The sequence below is a fragment of the Cuculus canorus genome, chromosome 3, assembly GCF_017976375.1.
Source record: "Cuculus canorus isolate bCucCan1 chromosome 3, bCucCan1.pri, whole genome shotgun sequence".
Lineage (NCBI taxonomy): Eukaryota > Metazoa > Chordata > Aves > Cuculiformes > Cuculidae > Cuculus > Cuculus canorus.
The window spans coordinates 9,965,429-9,984,372 of NC_071403.1; the positions used below are offsets into that span (position 1 = coordinate 9,965,429).

The 18,944-nt window shown below is 41.6% G+C and overlaps 1 protein-coding gene across 1 annotated transcript in view; it reads right to left on the reverse strand.

Annotated features, from left to right (window-relative positions):
* Positions 1-18,944, reverse strand: part of LOC104065316 (dystonin) — a 320,467-nt gene that overhangs the window by 68,047 nt on the left and 233,476 nt on the right. The window contains 4 exon segments of the mRNA XM_054061292.1: positions 11,525-12,999; positions 13,884-14,379; positions 15,736-15,935; positions 17,507-17,636. Coding sequence (XP_053917267.1) covers positions 11,525-12,999; positions 13,884-14,379; positions 15,736-15,935; positions 17,507-17,636 — 2,301 coding nt within the window.

An 18,944-nucleotide genomic window follows, 5' to 3' on the forward strand; every position in this document is an offset into this window, starting at 1 on the left:
GGAAAGGGGGGAGAAGGAAGCTTTTGGGAAAGGGGAAAAAAAAAACCAAACAGAGAAAAGAAAAAAAGAAATAACTCCTAATAGTTTTAACTCCTAATAATTTAAAAGATGTGTAGGTGAAGTGCTTAGGGATATTATTTAGTAGTGGACAGGTACGGTTAGGCTTGATGACCTCAAAGGTCTTTATCAACCTAGTGATTCTATGTTTCTGTGATTAATAGAGGAAAAAAAGTCAAGATGTGAGAAACTTATCTGTTTAATTACCTATCTACAAAATCTACCAAAAATGACACAGAAGGATTGTTAAATTGTCCCCAAAAAAACCCAAAGAAACATCGACCAACAGAGACACGTGGGTATTTTTTTCCAAAATAGGACAAAAGTAAAAGTTTTAAGTTAAAGAAGCAGTGAAGGAAGAGATGTTTTCAGGAGAACATGATGGTAACAAGTGAGGAGGAGGCACTACAGATGCTGCTGAAACACTATCCCAGCAGATGCCCAAGAGAATAAGTTTTCATTCAGAGGGATATTCCTGTAAATTGCCAGGGCTTTGATCAACCTAAACAGCAGTTGGAGCAGTTTTCTGTTTGCTTTATTTTACTCTTTCAGGTATTTAAGCTTTTTCGAAGCCAGATTATTGCCATTAGCAACAGCAAAGTAAATCTCCATTTGTATTCAGCTGCATTAGGTTGCACTGACACCACTGTCAATGAGATCAGCAAATGGCCTGAAGCCCCTGAATTAATTACACAGGCCAGTGAAAAATAACCGATGAATAAACAATGCTAAAGAATGCTCAACTTTTGACCCGATCTCCTTGTATTTCTATAGCAGCATTCAGTAACAGTTTTGGTATACACTTAGGTTGCTTTGAATGCACTTTCTCAGCATCCTGAAAAGCAGGGATCACTTTGACCACACCAGTGACTTTCTCCTCTTTTGCACCACACAGTGTGGCAAGTGATTGCTCATAAAGCACCAGACCTCAGGTGGCTGAGCACGCTCCCACCAGCTTGACAAGTCAATGTAGAAGCGAGAGCAACCACGCTAAACACGAAGGGTAAAATAAACTAAGCACCCCTCACAGAATTTTGTTCCTGCAGACAAAAAAAAAAAACAAAAAAACCCTGGAAACTCTAAGGCTGTGGTTACATGAAAACTGAGAGTGAAACCAGCTGGCTGCTCCCAGAAAAAAAAAAAAAAAAAAAAAGAGAATGCTTGGGTTTTTTTCTTGACTGCAGGGTAGGGAGGAGGCAGAATAATATTTCCACACAGAATCAATAACAAATTCTTCTTTAATGTGCCATAAAGCCTCATCCTCTAAGAGCAACGTCCTACCACAGAGAGGACTGATCTCCATAATCTGCCCTTTAAAAACAGATGCATTCTTTGCAGAGAGACGCTTAAAATAAATTACAATTATTGCCGAGGCCAAAGTTTACCAGAACAACTTAGCAACAAAGCTTGGAGTATCTCAGATTTCAACCAGAGTGGGAAGAAAAAAATTACAGACCCGCCAAACACCCTTTCCTTATTACAAAGCTTCACTTCTTGCTCCCTTACCTCATCCACCACTCACCAAAGCACTGCAAGATCCTGCGCTTGTAAAACAAGACCCTAACGTCAGATCTTGCTCTCTGGCACGCAGAGGCAAAAGGAGGCTTTCAGAAGAGGTAGGGAGCCTTTAATCTGCTTGCTTTGGAAACCACAACCATCTGATAGCGTTGGTTCTACCTTGATGAGTAAGGCTGCTCGGGCAGCACCCAGGGGCTGGAGCTGCCCTTGGATGGCACTGCCTGTAACCACCAGCTGGGCAATAAATAACCCCACGCAGCTGGAAATAATCCCCCCCCCTCAGAATTTGCCTCTAATTCATACTGTAAAGTGACCCATTTCACCTATTCGAGGCACTGCGTGGGTGCTATGACACCCATCCCTGCATCTGCCCAATTAATAGAAATGACATTTTTTTAACGACCACAACAAAACTTAAAGAAAGCTTTGAAGAAATATCTTTAAGGCTGCATTACAACTGTTTCACAAGACTGTGTTGTTGGTTCTTTTAAATTACCTTGTTAGACAATAGGCCATTGCAGACTGTATCCAAGGTTTCTTGGATGCCAGTAGTCCAGATACTGCCTTTACTTCTCCCTGGGATAGCTTTGGAACAGTTTACAGTACTATCTAATTCAAGCTGTTGAACAGAAAATGCCATTTCATTCGAGCCTGTATGTGCTGTACTGGATTCCTCTGTATCAGATAAAATCTCATATTTTGCTAAATCCAAGTCACTAGTATTTACAGCAGCATTTGTGTAACCAACATCTAGATGATGAGGTGCATCATCCACATAATCCTCCACTACTGTTGTCACTCGTTGTTGTGACTCCACTTCAATCTTTTCATGAACTTCATATGCATTCTCCACTTCATTTTTGTCCAGGGAAATACTTCTTCCATCGCTCTGAAGAGGATATTCATGTGACAGAGTTTTCTCTGTGAAATCCTGTAAGTGAGAGTATTTCCCCCCCATCTCTTCCTGATCACTCTCACATGTCTGTGCATTGTTTTGTTTTACTTTTCCAGAGGGTAAAACGTCATGCAAAGCCAATCTGCAGTTTCCTTTGACAGGGACACTACTGCTTGTGAGCAGTGGGGTTGGCTGCTCTTTGCAAATTGCTGAGAAATATGGTCTGAACTGACCTACTGCATGGATATCTTCTGCAGAAGATAAACTTCGTATTTGAGCTTGCTCCCCTGCTAACAGCGTATCTTGTTTCTCTTCCCTTTCCGTTGGGGGGCTGCATAACCCAGAATCATCCTCTTCTGAGGTAAGAGAACTCGTACCCCACTTGCATTTGCCTGATCTAGCGGTATCGGACATATCAGCAGTTTCACTAAAGGAGCATTCACTTTTATTTGTGTAATCCGAAAAGTTGGGTGGAACAAACATCCTCCACGATCGCCTATGCTCCTTCTTCTCTGTGTGAGACTTTGCTTTGGGTAATCCAGCTGTCCGAATTATGTCACTGTTCAGTTTGAGAGCGTCAAAGATCATTTTTTCATCTAACTTGTTAGCTTCACGGCTTCGGAGCTCAAAAACACTGGAAGAAGTAAGGGCACCGTTGGAGCACAAAGTGCTGATGTCCAGTGTTCTGTGACTGTAGGGTAAAGTCCTGTCCGTGAAATGCCTTGAGGAGAGGCTGCCCTTGGAGCCCGAATCGATCTGTTCGTTCAGCCTCACAGTGTCGTAGATGGACCTTTGAGGAACGTAGCAGTCCTCGATATTTAGATCTTCATCTTCTTCTCCTTTGCCAACGCACGGAGGATTCTGACGCAGACAGTCTGGCCTGCTAAGCGGCTTCCCCATCCTGAAAGTATGCACACAAGTACACGGCTATGCCTCCGCTTTCATAGATATAGGGAAAACATTTGAAAAACACTAACACTCCGAAGAATTATAGTAAACTTGCCCTTAGCATAAGATGCATAGATACAAAATATACCCTATAACTTATGAGGTGGTTGAGGTCATTCACAATCAGTGCATCAGTTTAAATGCAACTTTACCTGGATAGGGGGGTGTCCCCTTCCCCCCTAAAATAGAAAGTGCTTCGGTAAGAAAGTAACAGAAATCTCTCCAATATCACAGAAAAACGAAGTACAGCAAAACCCAACAGTGGCTCAAACATTTCGAACGCTCCCTGGAAGGCTCCATTTGTTTTTCCAGGTCAGAATCTGAAATCTCCAGAATAATCCTTCCAAATGAACAAAGCGTTACAGAAGGCAGCACATTATCTTCTATAGGTGACGGCTTAACTGTAATCCATTTAACCGGTTTGCAGAGTCCCATCTCTTTCATAAATAAAACATGGTGCGGCAGCTTAAAAAGCCAGAATCCACAGACGGTCCGGACCAAGGCACGGTGAAAGTCTCGAGGGGGGGGGAAGAATAAGTTAAATCCAGGACAGTAAGAAGAAGAAACGAGCCCTTTATTTATTTTTTTTTTTTTTTGGAAGTAGCTACGAATAACCTCGATCCGAAAGGCAGCTTATCCTCCTGGTGTCCCACGCGTGGCCGCGGTGCCTCCCCGCGTTCCAGAGGGGAGCATCCCTTCCCAGCAGCCAGAGCCCTCCGAGCAGCAGCGGAGAACGAAACGATGTCAGCCCGATTCTCCCGAGCAGTTTAAGGCAGCAGCAGAGCGGAGCGGCTCCCCGGAGGCACTTTACGCTCGGCAGGTCCCGGCTGCAGCTGCCGGGCTGCCACCTCCTCCTCCTCTTCCTCCTCCTCCTCCTCTTCCTCCTCCTCCTCCTCCTCGGGAAGCGCGGCTGCGGGGGAGGAGACGCTGTGGAAGGGACCCCCGCAGCCCAGCCTGCCCGGCTCTGCCCAGCGCCGCGCGGACGCCCCGTCCCGAGGCAGCATCTGCGCCGCTCGCCCGGGGCTCTGCGGGGCGGGGAGACGGGGGGATGCGGAGACTGGGGATGCGGGAGGGGAAATGGGGGGATGCGGACACCGGGGATGCGGGAGGGGAAATGGGGGGATGCGGACACCGGGGATGCGGGAGGGGATAAGGGGGGATGCGGAGACCGGGGATGCGGGGGGGATAAGGGGGGATGCGGGGAGGATGCGGGAGGGGATGCGGGGGGGGGGGGGGGTAAGGGGGGTTGCGGAGACCGGGGATGCGGGGGGGATAAGGGGAGGGATAAGGGGGGATGCGGAGACCGGGGTTGCGGGAGGGTATACGGGGAGGGGATACGGGGAGGGATAAGGGGAGGGGGATAAGGGGGGATGCGGGGAGGATGCGGAGAGGGGTTGTGGGAGGGGGATGCGAAAGGGGGGGATGCGGGAGGAGATACGGGGAGGGATGCGGGGAGGGATAAGGGGGGATGCGGAGACCGGGCATGCGGGGAGGGGATACGGAGGGAGGATGTCGTGGGGTATGTGGAGAGGGGATAAGGGGGGGGATACGGGGATGAGAGGATGCGGGGGGGCATGCGGGAGGGGATATGGGGAGGGGGGTGGGCGGGGAAGGGATGCAGGGAAGAGATGCGGGACGGATGCGGGGAGGGGATGCGGGGAGAGGATGCAGGAGGAGATACGGGAGGGGATGCGGGAGGAGGATGCGGGGGGAATGCAGGAGGGATGCGGAGACATGGGGCTCACTCTGGTCAGGAAATGGCACATGGGATATGTGTCTTTGTCCTCTTAAAAATATTACTTCTATCGACCTTCTACACAGGGTCAATGACGGCTGGAAAGGTAGCTGATTTTTAGACAGCAACATGAAAGTCTTAAAACATGGGCTCAAAACATGAAGCCCATCCAGTTCCAACCCCCCCTGCCACTTTTAGTCCCAGTTTCACTGGATTTCACTTTACACTTAATATTGTTAACATCATACAAAGTATTTAATCAGTGGGAATTTGTCAAAGGATATTCAGTAATTCTTTTGACTTGCTTCATTTTCATCTGGCACCACAGTCTCTTATATACATGGGGCGTACAAGAAGGCTGGGGAGCGACTTTTTCCAAGGGCACAGAGTGATAGGATGAGGAGGAACAGCCTTACGTTGTGCCAGGGGAGTCTTAGATTAGTTATCAGGAAAAAATTCTTCACTGAAAGGGTTCTCAGGCACTGGCAGAGGCGGCTCAGGGAGGCGGTGGAATCCCCCTCCCTGGAGGTATTTGTAAGATGGGCAGATTAAGTGCTTAGGGATATGATTTAGTAGTGGACAAGTACAGTTGGACTTGATGATCTCAACGGTCTTTTCCAACCTAGCGATTCTATGATTCTATTAATTAATTTTCCTTTATAAACTATGTGTATCAAACTGCTCATTATGACCTTAGCAGTGCTATAGTTGCATGGAAAACAGGGAACATGCATGGGACAAGACACTGCATGTTCAGATTAGATTGCTTTTTCTGTAATTATTTTTACTGAAGAAAATAACTTTTTTGAGCTGGCACCACTTCAGCTAAGAGAAACACCAGTAACGGCTGGCATCACTTTTCCCCACTGACCACCCCACCGCCACCCCATCTGACAGCTGTCACTGAAAGGGATGCTTCCACATGAAAGTTAAACTGAAAGTTTATCTGTGCATTATTTAAAACAAATCCCCCCCAACTGGGACTGGTGACATTTTACTCTATTTGATGTGCAAAGAGAGACTTTGGGTCCAGTTTTGACTGCCTTCAGTCTCGGTTTCTGGTTCTAAGGCAGCAGGTTAGGGTGTCCAACACAGCAACCACCACTCTAGGAAGACGGCAGAGCCAAGCCTGCTTGCTCCCACCAAAAGAAACATTCATAGAATAGTTAGGTTTGAAGGGACTTTAAAGATCATCCAGTTCCAACCCCCCTGCCAAGGGCAGGGACATCCCACTAGATCAGGCTGGCCAAGGCCCCATCCAACCTGGCCTTGAACGTTAAAACGTTGGAAAAAAATATCGGCATTTGGAAGACTACTTTTACAGAGTGACACAAAAGCAGGCTAACAGGAGAAAGATTCAGGTTTTGGACATTTACATCTTTGAAGTACTAATGAACACTTTGCACCTACACTTCTAGGTCACCATCGCACAAGTGAAGGGTTGAGAGACTCACAGATAGCTCTACAGAAGTTGACGTGCCCAAGCTGCTGCTGCACCAGCAGAAACCATATCCCTGAGGACCAGAGCCCTGTGCTCCATGTGTGACAGCAGCCGGCACTTCCAGTGACCATTAGACCTCAGTTTAAGGACAGCATATGGCACTTAGTGCTAAAACTTAACAGAGGGCATTAACTACGATCAGCTGGAGCTTTCCGAGTTAAGCGGCGAGCAGGATATGCCGTATGCAACAAATACAGACAGACCACGCTTCTTGTTTATTGAGTTACTTGATATACAACCAACTACAAATCAAAATGCTAAACTCACAGGAGACAAATTCTCTCCTCCTCCTCCTCAGAAAGCAGCCATAACGTATTAAAATTGTGCCACACAGGTACCCCTGGATTCTCTAGTTGAGAATACGGACTACAAAGGTAAAGATGAGAAAAGCTTTTTTTGAGGTTCTGTCATATGAGGTTATTCTTACCCAAAACACCCACCAAATAGATCCTTACTGAATTCAGGGAGTGCTGCACCACTTTGCAGAGAAAGTATATAACTGAAATTGGTCTGTATTTGTCCAAGAGCAAAATGATATTAACATTTAAAAAATATGTTACTATTTTTGGCATATCAACCAAAGCCCTTCATATGACGCATCTGTCACTTCCAAATTCAATGCTTCAAAAAACAAGTTTAAACAGTTGCTTATTTTTCCTTTGCTTCTCAACAGACCCTAACTGTAGTAAATCCCAAGGAAGGTTAGTATCTTACTCCAGGGTTTGTAAACCAGTGTACGGGAAACGCAGCAGTGTTCTTGCTGAGTGTAAAGAGAAACCTCTGATTATTCTTCCAACATTATCTGCCTTCAAAGTGAAAATCAGAGGACTGACAACAACACAACTCTACACAACTAACATAAGCCAATTAAAATCTTAGTGCAAGCTCATTGGCGGGAATACTCAGGCTAGCTATAAATTCCCAGAAAGTCAAATTAGAAGGCAACCTCTAACAACTACATCTACTTCTGTTCCAAAAATAAAAGCAAAAATCAAATGAACCATACACTGACGAAAGCTGTAACAGTGCCATGCCAGTTCTACTAAGCAGAATGCCTTTTAGTGGTATTACAAACAATTGCACAAAGAAGTGCTTCAAGAAGTAAAATAATTCAGCTTCTGGGTTTTTTCTTTCTCTATTTCAGAGAGAAACTAGCTGCAAATACTGCTCCTACTGCAAACATCCTCGTCCTGTGTGGCTACCCAAGCCCAGGGCGTTCAGTTCAGCCTGTTTGCATAATTCTTTTGTGATTTGCTTTTGAAGAAAGGTGGCAGACACAGTGTACCACAACAGACCTAATTTACTGCCATTTAGTTTTTGTACCAATCTGTGCATTTCATACAGACTTGGGGGGAAAAAATGTCTAACAAAGCTGAGTTAGTTCATAATTAAATTTATGTGTTTTATATTAATTGAGACAAATTCTTCCTTTGATTATACTCTTCCTGGAGTACTTGGTGAAGTAAGAGTCATGGTTCTACTTTCAAATGAATTTCTTTGGACATTTTCATTTACAGAAAGCAAATTTTATATCTGCATTGTAAATAAATATAGTTTAACACGGGAGTAAATAGATTATGCAAAATGAATATTAATAGAACAAATATATATATGCATATATTTATATATAAAAAAACACAACTCAAGGCCTGTTTACTTTTTTTATAATAACTATTCTAAAGTCATGCCAAAACAACATACAAAGCTCAAACTCTTTGTACATAAAAATTGGTCAAACCACAAAAAACAACTCTGGCCCAATACACAAGATCCTTCCCCAAAGAGAGTGAGGATTTCATGCAAATGAATCTGTCTACCAAAGAACAACTCTTTTGCTTTACTCTTGAGGAACAGAAGTTGACTGTACTTGACCACAGTAGCTAAAGACATAAGGAGCCAGACTGTGGGTTTGTGGCCATAGCCACATTTTCAGGTTGCATGTGTTTGCGTACGTGCGCAAAGCACGCGAGCAAATACACCCTGAGTGGAGCAGCAGGATTTGTAGGAGCCAGTCTCCCTACAGTTTTACTGCCTCAGGTAAAATTGCTCTCTGGAAGGGTAAAGAAGATGATGCGGTACATTACCTACTGTAATTTTGCTGTGCCCCAGTATCACTCACACCCAGTATTAGGAGAGTAATCATTGATCCTTATCCTCCAGCTATCAGTATCCCTTTGTCACCTCACCCTCACCTGGGAAAAATTACCATTCTGGTCTTCTCATTTCCTTTCTTGAAAGGCTCTCCATTCTGCTTCTTTATGCCTGTATTTACTCTTCACTTATTTAAGCAACCCCTTCACCTTTTAATTGTTTTCACCTCCTGTTTAATACCACTGGGTTTTTTTTTTTTAGTCATAAGCAAAAGCATGGCCTAAAATAGTTGCTCTGAGCAAAACACATTTCTAAGCTTAAAAATATCTACTCTAAATGCAATCCCGAAGTAGACTTCTGGATATAAACATGCTGCTATTTCTGCTCTCCTTTACACCTCTCTAGGTTTTTTGGTCCTTTCACCGTACAAGCTCTTTGGTCACAGGACACTATCTCCCCACAGGTCTGCACAGAAGGCTTTTACTCCTCAATTGTACAATTGCTGTGTCTTGTCCGATGCTCTGACAAAACACAATACCGAGACAACACACAGAGAACTGGATTCTTCTGTCTGCTCACTACGCTGCTTCCCCCTGAAAGCATTGTTCTTTGTGGCCATAAAAAGAGAGAGAGAGAGAGAGTAACAAAGACCTGAAGCTGCAACTCATGTTTGAAAATTTAAGAAATGTGTAAAATCAGAGATCATAAATTGGCCAGAACTGAAATCCTTTACAGTCAGCTGTAAGCAAGAGCAATTACGGCAGAAACTTATGCTATTCTCCAATATCCAACGTGTTTTACTAACAATATACAAAGAAAAGCCATTTGTTTCTCTTTTAAATCAAGACAGACTTGTTTGGACAGATTGACATACAATTTTTATCCTTTCAGCCTAATGGAACCTCCTCATAATGTAACCATTTGTTCAAGATTTTTGTATCTATTTATCATTCTGAAAGATCATCAAAACTCACAGTAACTTCCATCCAAAATTCCCAGATTAAAGTTCTCAATTTCAGTTTTCTTTTCTAATCCGGCTTAGTTTAAACAAGCAAAATGCACCCTCTGTTGGGCCAACCACGTAATGACTTTTTCCCGAGGTCATCTTTTTAACAGTATGGTTTAAGTCCTGTTATGACATTTTGGTTTTATGATTAACTGTGAACCAATGTAAAAGTTATGCAAATATTTGAATCAATATTAGATTAAAATGAAACTAAAGAATATTCAGTGCAACTATATAGCCATTAGGAGATTTATGATCTTTGTTAAACACTGCTTACATCCATAGGATTTATAAATCTTTCCAGTAAGCACTGGAAATTAATTTATTGTAACTTAAAAGAAGCAAATATCTGTACTTCACTTCAGCACCAAAGCACAACTTACACCTGCAATCACCGCAGTGCATTTTTTTTGAGCTGGACAAGGACTGCTAACTGGCATATTAAAAAAGGTACACACATGTTGTAATTTGAGGCAAATTAGAGTCCGTTTTGTGACTAACTTAGTTGCTGTAAGTAACTTCATTTTTTCTGAAAGCTAACTGCATGCTTTTGAGATAGTGTTCTTCTCTAGAAGTGGTAACACAGGGCATTGCTATGCAAAAAGACCAATGCCTTTACTTAACCAAGGCCATCCTCAAGCCGGCAGAAGGGAGTCGCACCTGCAAGGAGGGGTAAGTAGGGCAGGTGACCCTAAACTGACCAACAAAGTATTCCATCCCATATACGTCATACTCAGTATAAACTCGAGAGATTAAGAGGGTCTCGCTCTCTTCTGCAATTGGCCAACGTCCAGTGAGGACCTCATTTTTCTGGCTATTCCTGATCCCAGATCCATGTGTTCCTGAATCCAATTCCTCCTAGCCATGGACCCATTCCCTCCGGTCCAGCTCTACATCACTACATGGTGATGTAGTCATTGAGGAAGCGGGTGGGGGGCGCCATCACATATATTTGTATTTATTTTATTACTTCCTAATTATTTTCATTGTTATCATTTCAGTAAGCTGCAGCTTTAGTTTCCAACCTGTAGATCTTTTGCCTTTCATTTCCCTCTCCCTTTCCATCAGGGAGGAGAAAAGATTTTGGGAGCTCAACAGCATGGTTTTTAGCTGCTGAAATTTAGCTAAACCATGACAGCACAGAAGCTACAAAGTGCATTTTGGATAAAGATGCTACAGTAAACTCCAGTATAAAAGAGGGTTTATTTTACCTGATTTTTTTCTTACTAGGATGTTTCCATGTAAGAGTGGGATTCAGAGAGGTAAAACTGCCCAGTGTATCAGAACAGAACACGGCAAAAGGTAGATAAACTCTTAAACCTACGTATGCTAATGCCTATACCAATGTGAAAAAATTTGAACTACTCGGATTAGTAAAGTGAATATGGGCTGGTACGTGAACACTGGAGTCTAAAACTCACACGTCAGTGAAGAAGAAAGTTTGTGTAATACATCAGAATAATGTCGATAAGCAGTTTTCAAAAACAGAAAAAGTAGACGAATCACATAAGGAAACAAGATAATGAAGAGAGGTGAAGAGGGAACCGGAGTGCAGGAATTGTGAGCTGGGATGCAAAGTTACCAGTATTTGCCCAACCGCAGCAAAGGAAAGCTTCTCTGGCGAACAAGAAGATATCCCATTTAAAAGAGATAAAAAGCATACAGATAGACTTGACTGCAGTGAAACAAGACTCCTTCAAGGTCTGCACATAACCAATCCCTTTCACAATTATATTTGATAAAATTGCATTGTGGTAAAAAAGATCTTCCTACCTTGAATGCATTCAGCTGCTGATTAATAGTCTCTGTTTCCATTCCAACAGGACCTTGTGACTCTTCATGTTCTTCGGCTCTCCCAAGCAGACTGGAAAATTCTTCTAGCTTACTATAAAACTCCTCAACACGGCTAATAGTGCCCTCCACTTGATCTTCCCTGGCTTTTGCTCTGTCTAATAGCTTGTTGCACTGTTTATTTAAAGCTTCCAAGTCTCTTTTTATACCAACAAGATCAGGAGAAGCTTCAGCGTCTGTGGCTAGCATAATTTTACAGTTTTTATTAGCATTTTCATTATTCATTATAAGGTCCTCCAGCTTTTTCAGGAAACGTTTTATGTCCTCTCTCTGTGACTGCAGCACCTTGAGATCTCTCCCCACCGGAGCCATGCTATCAAGTTCATCGTCAAACTCTGCAAATTGAGAGAACATCTCTCGGATGCTGTTTTGGAAATGGCCAATTCCCTGAAGTTTTGCCTCTAAGAATGAGCACCTATCTTCAACCTGCTGGTTCACTGCAGTGTATTCTCGTTCCAAAGACTCAGCTTGGAGCAAAAGGTCAGAAACACCTGCTGAATCAGAAGCTTCTACCACCAAGTCTTGGGCAAGCTTTTTTGCTAAATCAACATGAGGCTTTAAAGCCTGCAAGGATTTCTGCTGGGCCTGCATCATCGTCAGGTGTTTGTTACTGAATGACTGAGGTCCAAGCGAATCATGAGCTTCCAGATGCTCTTTGGCACTTTTAAGTTGTTTCTCACTTTCCCTGGATAATTCCTGAAACTCCTTTAGCCTGTGTGCCATATTTTCCAAGCACTCTCTCTTCTTATGCAATTGTTCTGTGACCACATTCACTTTCTGATTCAGTATCTTAGTTTCTTCTTGAACAATTTCTTTATCTGTTTGAACTGCACTGAGCAAACTTTCAGCACTGTTATTTAATAGCTCTACCATCCCATGGTGTTTATCCAGGTCCTTCTGCCAGGCCTTCACCTGAACAATAGAATTCTCTATTTCAACAGGGTTTATGCCAACTTTTAATTCACACAGGTTGCTTTGGCATTTCTCTATCCATGGCTGCAGATTTTCTACATGCTGCTTGTATTTGAGAGCTCTCTCCAGACAATCCGTTAATTTATCTTCCCTTACTTTTACCTGCTTATTCATTTCCTCCCAGTTACTTCTGAGCGTGGCAACTTGGGATTGTAATGCTGCTTTGTCAGCACCTTGAGCCTTCTGTAAGATGCTTTCTCCTTCTGCAACAATTCTTTCATATGAACTAATCTGATCGGTCATGGCCTTCTTAAAATCTTTCTGTTCTTCAATTAGCGATTGCAAGGCATCAAGTTTGGCTGATACAGGACGAGCCTGGTTCAGCTCTTCTTTCTTTTTGCCTAGCCAGCCCTGAAAGTCCTTAGACATTTGCTGGAACTGATGAGAAGTGGCATACGCTGACTGAAGCTGCTGAACATGGTTATCTACAAAAGAGAATACAGCACAGAGGTTCATTATCAGAATCTGCCAGTATTCAGTGAAGAAAAAATAATTAATGCTGATTCTATTATGAATGATCATGAATGTAAGGAAAGCTGGCCCTTAGTATGTGGTGTTTCACTGGAAGACAACCAGGTCAACCAAGCTTCTTGCAAGGGACAGACTTGTGCTTGTACTACAGCAAAGCAGTAAAGGCATTTGGATGTGAAACAAATGAGGTGAGCTTAGCTAATCTCTGTCTACACGAATCCCACTCAGGCAGATTCTGGGGGTAAAAAACAGAAACAGTCATGTTTCACGGTATAACAAAGTGTAAGCACAGAGAATATTAAGTCATCTAGCCTAGCAGTGTCTAATTCATGGCCTGCAGGCAATATGTGTTCTTAGGGAGATGCTTTTCCAGAGGAAATTAAAAAGCTAAAACTGATGCTGCTAGGGAGAATAAAGTATGACATTGCTTGCAGTGTATTACTTGCTCATTCTGTTGTTACAATTACCACTGTATTTTACCAAGCCATTTACTGGTGCTTGCCTAAAAATCAAAATTTTGGCTTACATTTTTGATCAATGAATAGCATCCTCTACTCTAATTCAGTGAAGATGGACCTGAAGGAGGACATGAGGGAAGTACCCTGCTATTGCACTTCAAGTTCTCTTCCAAACTCTTCACTAGAGATCCCAAGTACTGGTTTTTTACCTTTTCAAGGTAGGGGGACTCTCCTAAATTCTAACGTACAAATGCTTGAGGGTTGGATTGGACAGACGGATGGCATTAGGCTCAGCTCACTCAACAGGTCTATACAGACAAATAAGACTACATGCTTTACTTTATGTTTTAGCTACTATTTTTATTCAAATAAATACTAACCTGATTTCTGCTCAATATCCTTAAAAGATTTTAAGATGCCATCTAACTGTCTTGTAAGTTCTGCTTTCAAATAGTCTTCTCCAACCAGTGTTGACAGCTCTTCACAAAGAGCTTGAGCTGCATTTATATTCTTCCTTTCCTGTTCTATTTCCTCCTTCATTTCTCTAGCGATTTCCAGTTGTTGTTTCACAGCATCAGGTTGCGTACTGACAGCCAGGCTGCTGCTTAGTTTGCTATCCAAGGCACTTAGCTTATCAGACAGACTTCTGAGTAGACTTTGATACTCTGTACTTTTCACAATGGCTTGGTCAATTCGGTCATATCTGTTCCTCAGTTGGCCAGTTAGACTGTCCCACTGTTGTGCCACAGCTGCCAGTTGCTCTTTTACAATTTCATGGGAGGGTGTACGTTCCCCAGGTCTCTTCAGAATCCCTTCACCAGCCACAGTCAACTGCTCATATTGTGGCTTTCTGGTGTCAAACTCTTTGAGCAGAATCTGAGAAGAAAGAACGTTTTAAAAAGCATTTATATCATGAAAAAAAGAATCAAAGAATCTATAAAACTCGTGTAGAGTTTGTTGTGGCTAAGCTCTCTTATTGAGTAATCAGTCTCCAAGTTCAAAAGCCAGTGAAATAATTGCATCTTCTATACATAAACTATGTTGTTTCCAAGTGTTTACATGAAAGGACAGAAAAAGTGAGGTTAATTTGCAGATCATCTAATAGAAATTCAATCAGTAGATACAAGTAAACAATGAATTCTGTTAATACTACAGTAATTAAGTAACCGTAACAAGTAAAACAATCACTGTTTAGTTTCAAGCAGTGTCTTCTTTCCTAGACAGTTTTGGTATTTGTCTTAAGATAGAACTTCAAAGAAAGTGTATTCTGACATAATATGGTAATGTACTATTATGACACAGGGAATATTTGGATAATTCACGAAATGACTGAATGTGTACTGTGAGACTTTGAAAGTTTACATCACGGGTCTCACAGTTTGGGGTTTTTTTTGACAGTAAGTCATAGCTTCCAGAAGAAGTGACAAATATCATGGTTTTACTTTACAGAATGTTCTAACTCTTTCTTTTTAAGTCATTTAGGTTTAATTTTTAAGAACTGTTAAGTGATACATGATAGCCTAATCAATACTGATAAACCAGCTTTAATAATATTTTTAGAAAACAAAAACGTTTTTTTCTCATTACAGTTCAAAACAACTGGCAGTAACAGAAATGCCTGAACTCAAAATTTCTAGTTTCTGCAACTTTGTCCGATTTCAATTTTGTCTCTTTTTTTTCTGCAGTTTGCTGTATTCCCGTGAGTGTTTTTTCATTATACTTTTTCATTATATTATTTTTTCATTATACTTTTTCTTCTGTCTTTCACACTCTCGGTCCCATATCTACTCACAGGACTGCATTTCACTTGCCTTCATATTTTTATCAGCTACTGGCACAGTCAAGTGAATGATATCGCAGAAAGCTAGTTCTCAGCATAGACTGTATATAAGGACTGACTATAAAATACACACTGAAAATAATAAAACTTCAAAGGAACATTTTCATTCAAACAGAGATACCACAGTATGGTCAAAACACAAAAACATATTGGAGAATCACTATCTCTGCAACATTTTTTCCTTTAGCTTCTGATCTCTCTTCACTCCTATAACATTTTTTTTCTTGTAATTGCTGTAATCAAGTATGACTTAAGCTGATATTTGCTGATAAACAAATGTAATAGCTCATACTAACTGTCCCATAGTCTATCTAAATGTAAAATAATACTTTGCTAGTAGGAAAAAAAAGCAGAAGAAACGTAAATCAATAATGCACGCTGGCATTACTCACCTGAACCTGTTGCTTTTGTGTATTCAGCATATTGGGATCAATTGACAGCGGCCCCAGTACGCTGACCATTAGCTCCTTCTCTGCAAGCCAGTGCTTTAACTGAGCTTCTGCCGTCTGGAACTGGGTCAGGTAATTGGAAGACTCCTCCAGTTTTTGTTGTCTCTCAGATGTAACTCGATTGAGCTCTTTCCATTTGGAATCTAACAATGATAATGTTAACATACTGCATGCCATGTTCTAACAGATGGATTGTCAGACAGCAGACTACATATGAAACATAAACAGAGCTCTCTAGTAAGCCTTCCTGCTGATTAAGTCCAGATGCCTTATTGCAGTGACTCGGCAAATACATCTTTTCAGATGCACATACACTTGGATGAAGGTCTGCAGTTTAGCACAGCCACGTGCGGAATTTTTAGTGCAAAGAATATACAAATGTAATAAAATTGGATTAGACTATTACTAAGTGAAATACCACCAAGTTTGGCCTTCAGTCTCAACTGATGTGAAAGCCAAAGGGCTCTACTCAGTTATAACTTAGGTGCCTGATTTAGACAGACAAATCTTCCTGCTTATTCAGGAAAAAGAAGCACGATACCTTTCCAAGGATTTCTGATTTAGGCTTTTACTCTGAACGGCCCTCTGAAGGAGCACACCTTTTTTAAAAGTCTGCATTAGGAGCCTGTGGAGATTAACTGCCTCATTAAAACATTTAATACAGGTACCTAATGACAGGCAATGACACTAATTCTACACACCGGTATTTAAAAATTGCTGTGTGAGCTTAGGTTCACACCTAGGCCAATCTGTGGACTCTTCCACTTGTATCCAGTGGCTTTCAGAGCAGCCATCAAGTCTTACAGTCTTGTAACTTCCCCCTTCCTTCTGTGATACCGTCAGTGCTTGCTCAGTTAGCTCTGATATTTTGCTAACTCGCTTTGTCCCTAAATTCAATCCGTGTTTTTTCAGTTTCTTTTGCCACTTCACTGTCTTTGACATCTGCTCATTCTCCATTAATTCCCTTTCAAGACTACTCAAGTTCTCTTGGAGAGCTTACCTGTTACTTAAAGTTTTCAGAGTATTACTTACTAACAGGAGACTGGAAGAATGCTCAGCTTTGTTATTAGTGTAGCTATAGAAATCCCTGACAGCATGAAACAAGATCGACCTATGATTTATTTAAAATATGATAAACCTAAGAAGAATTTTCAAAAGCTCATGAATATTATGCACTGCAGTATCTCAAAATCTACTGTCCAGACATGGTCATTTCCATATTTTTTTTTTTTTTTCAAAATTTATGGAATCAGTTTTAGAAAATGGCAAAAAAACCACCAAACCCACAAAATTACAAAAGCCTGAGGGGGGAAAAAAAGCACGCAGCAAAGCATTACTGACAACTGTAAATGTTGCTTACACGAAATTAGAATTAACATAATTTGTTATATTTTATAAGAAAACCAAAATATGTATCTGGAGCAATAACTGACCAGTGAAGTTTTAGCCACACACTATTTGAAAAAGATAAAGCCCTCTCAAACAGGGAGTCAAGCTATAACCTCTTTCCAGTGCACTGATATAAAATCAATGTCCATGGACATCAGTGGAATTACTCCAGATCCCCATGTCTGTAAAGAGCTCTTTACGCAGAATTTAAGGGATAGAAGAGAGCAAGATATTAAAAATACTGGTGATTACAAATACGTTAAAAAACTCATAATAGAACAACTTCCAAATCTGTCTGAACTATAACACAGTTTTACAGAAGTACCTATTTTATCCAACGTTTGTCTCCACTTCGGTGCCTCAGGAGAGTCAGGGTTCTTCTCCAACAGTTCCGTCACTTTGTCCTTTAGTTCCTGCACTTTGTTTGCACTTTGCTTTAATTCAGTTTCAAAAAGCTGGAAATTAAAGTGATTAAATAAATAAATAAGAGACTAAAGAAGAACAGTAAAGTGTAAAGTTTGAAGTCCGTAACACAGATGCAAAGCACAAAGACAAACAACAAATATCTAGCATATACTACTTTTCTGCTCTGAATATCAAGACACTTCCTGATGGCATATGTTCCAGTCAATTTTTTTTGGAAGAGATAATCTGAAAAATTCAAACTATATCCGTAATAACAATGATTATTTAATTTGAACAAGTGACAGCACTAGAAGAAGGTGGAAAAATAAGATCCACTAGGTCCCATCATATTCACACAGACTTGCATTCTGCTCTTGCACACAAGGCAAGAATGACCAGTGCACAGTACAGTTCACAGCAGAAGTTACCCAGCTAGAATCAACGTCAGTGGAAGTCCTACTATCACAGACAGACTTCTTATAGGTCATCTACAGCCACAGTTTGAAGAGCACCATAGCTTAGAAGGTAGACCTAGCAGGAGGCTGAGATGACCCAGCAATTCCTAATTCAGGCTGTTCTTACAGACAGAAGTGAACGGTCCGTTTGCCTGGTAAAGTGCTTTCATACGAATATTTTTAAGCAACAAAGCTTGCCATGAGCTGCATTTTAATTATCCAAACACCACTAAAATAAACACGGAACAAACCTGCACTTGAGAACTTTTATTAAAAGGTCCAACTGCACCAGAAGGATGACTCCTGCCTGAGCACTCGCTCAGTTTTTCAACTATCTGTGTGTACTCTTCTACTACTACACTAAGAGTAAGACGGTTACGTTTATGTCGCACATTCTCTGTTAAAAAGTAAGCAGCTAGTTTTCTTCCACATTTCTTAGTTTTCACATTTTCTTCCACTAGTCTTAGTTTCAGGATAACTGAATGTTATTGAAGTCTGAGGAAAGTTAGTAGCTGTTCAGGTTAATTTTTTAAGGCCAAGTATTAAAGAAGTACCTCAGTTGAAACAAATTCTGTTCTTGTTTACCCAAAGTCATAGGCACGGAAAGAATTTTCTCTATCCATTACATTTCCCTTTATTAATTAACCTTTACGTGTGTAAATATTGCCCTTCATTGCTAGGGAAGCATTCATCTCCCATGCTGAAACAGGAGAGAAGCTTACTGCTGATTCAGGGTCTTTCTCATACCAATTTAGGAGGGGGGAGGAGACTGCTGTGCAGCTCTATAACTTAACAAGCATGACACGGCTGCTGAAGAGAAACACCGCCTTGCAATAAGCATAAGCCGCTGCAGCTGCAAGGACCAGGGGGTCTGTGGAGTGTCAGTGAACCAGCAGCTGCAGG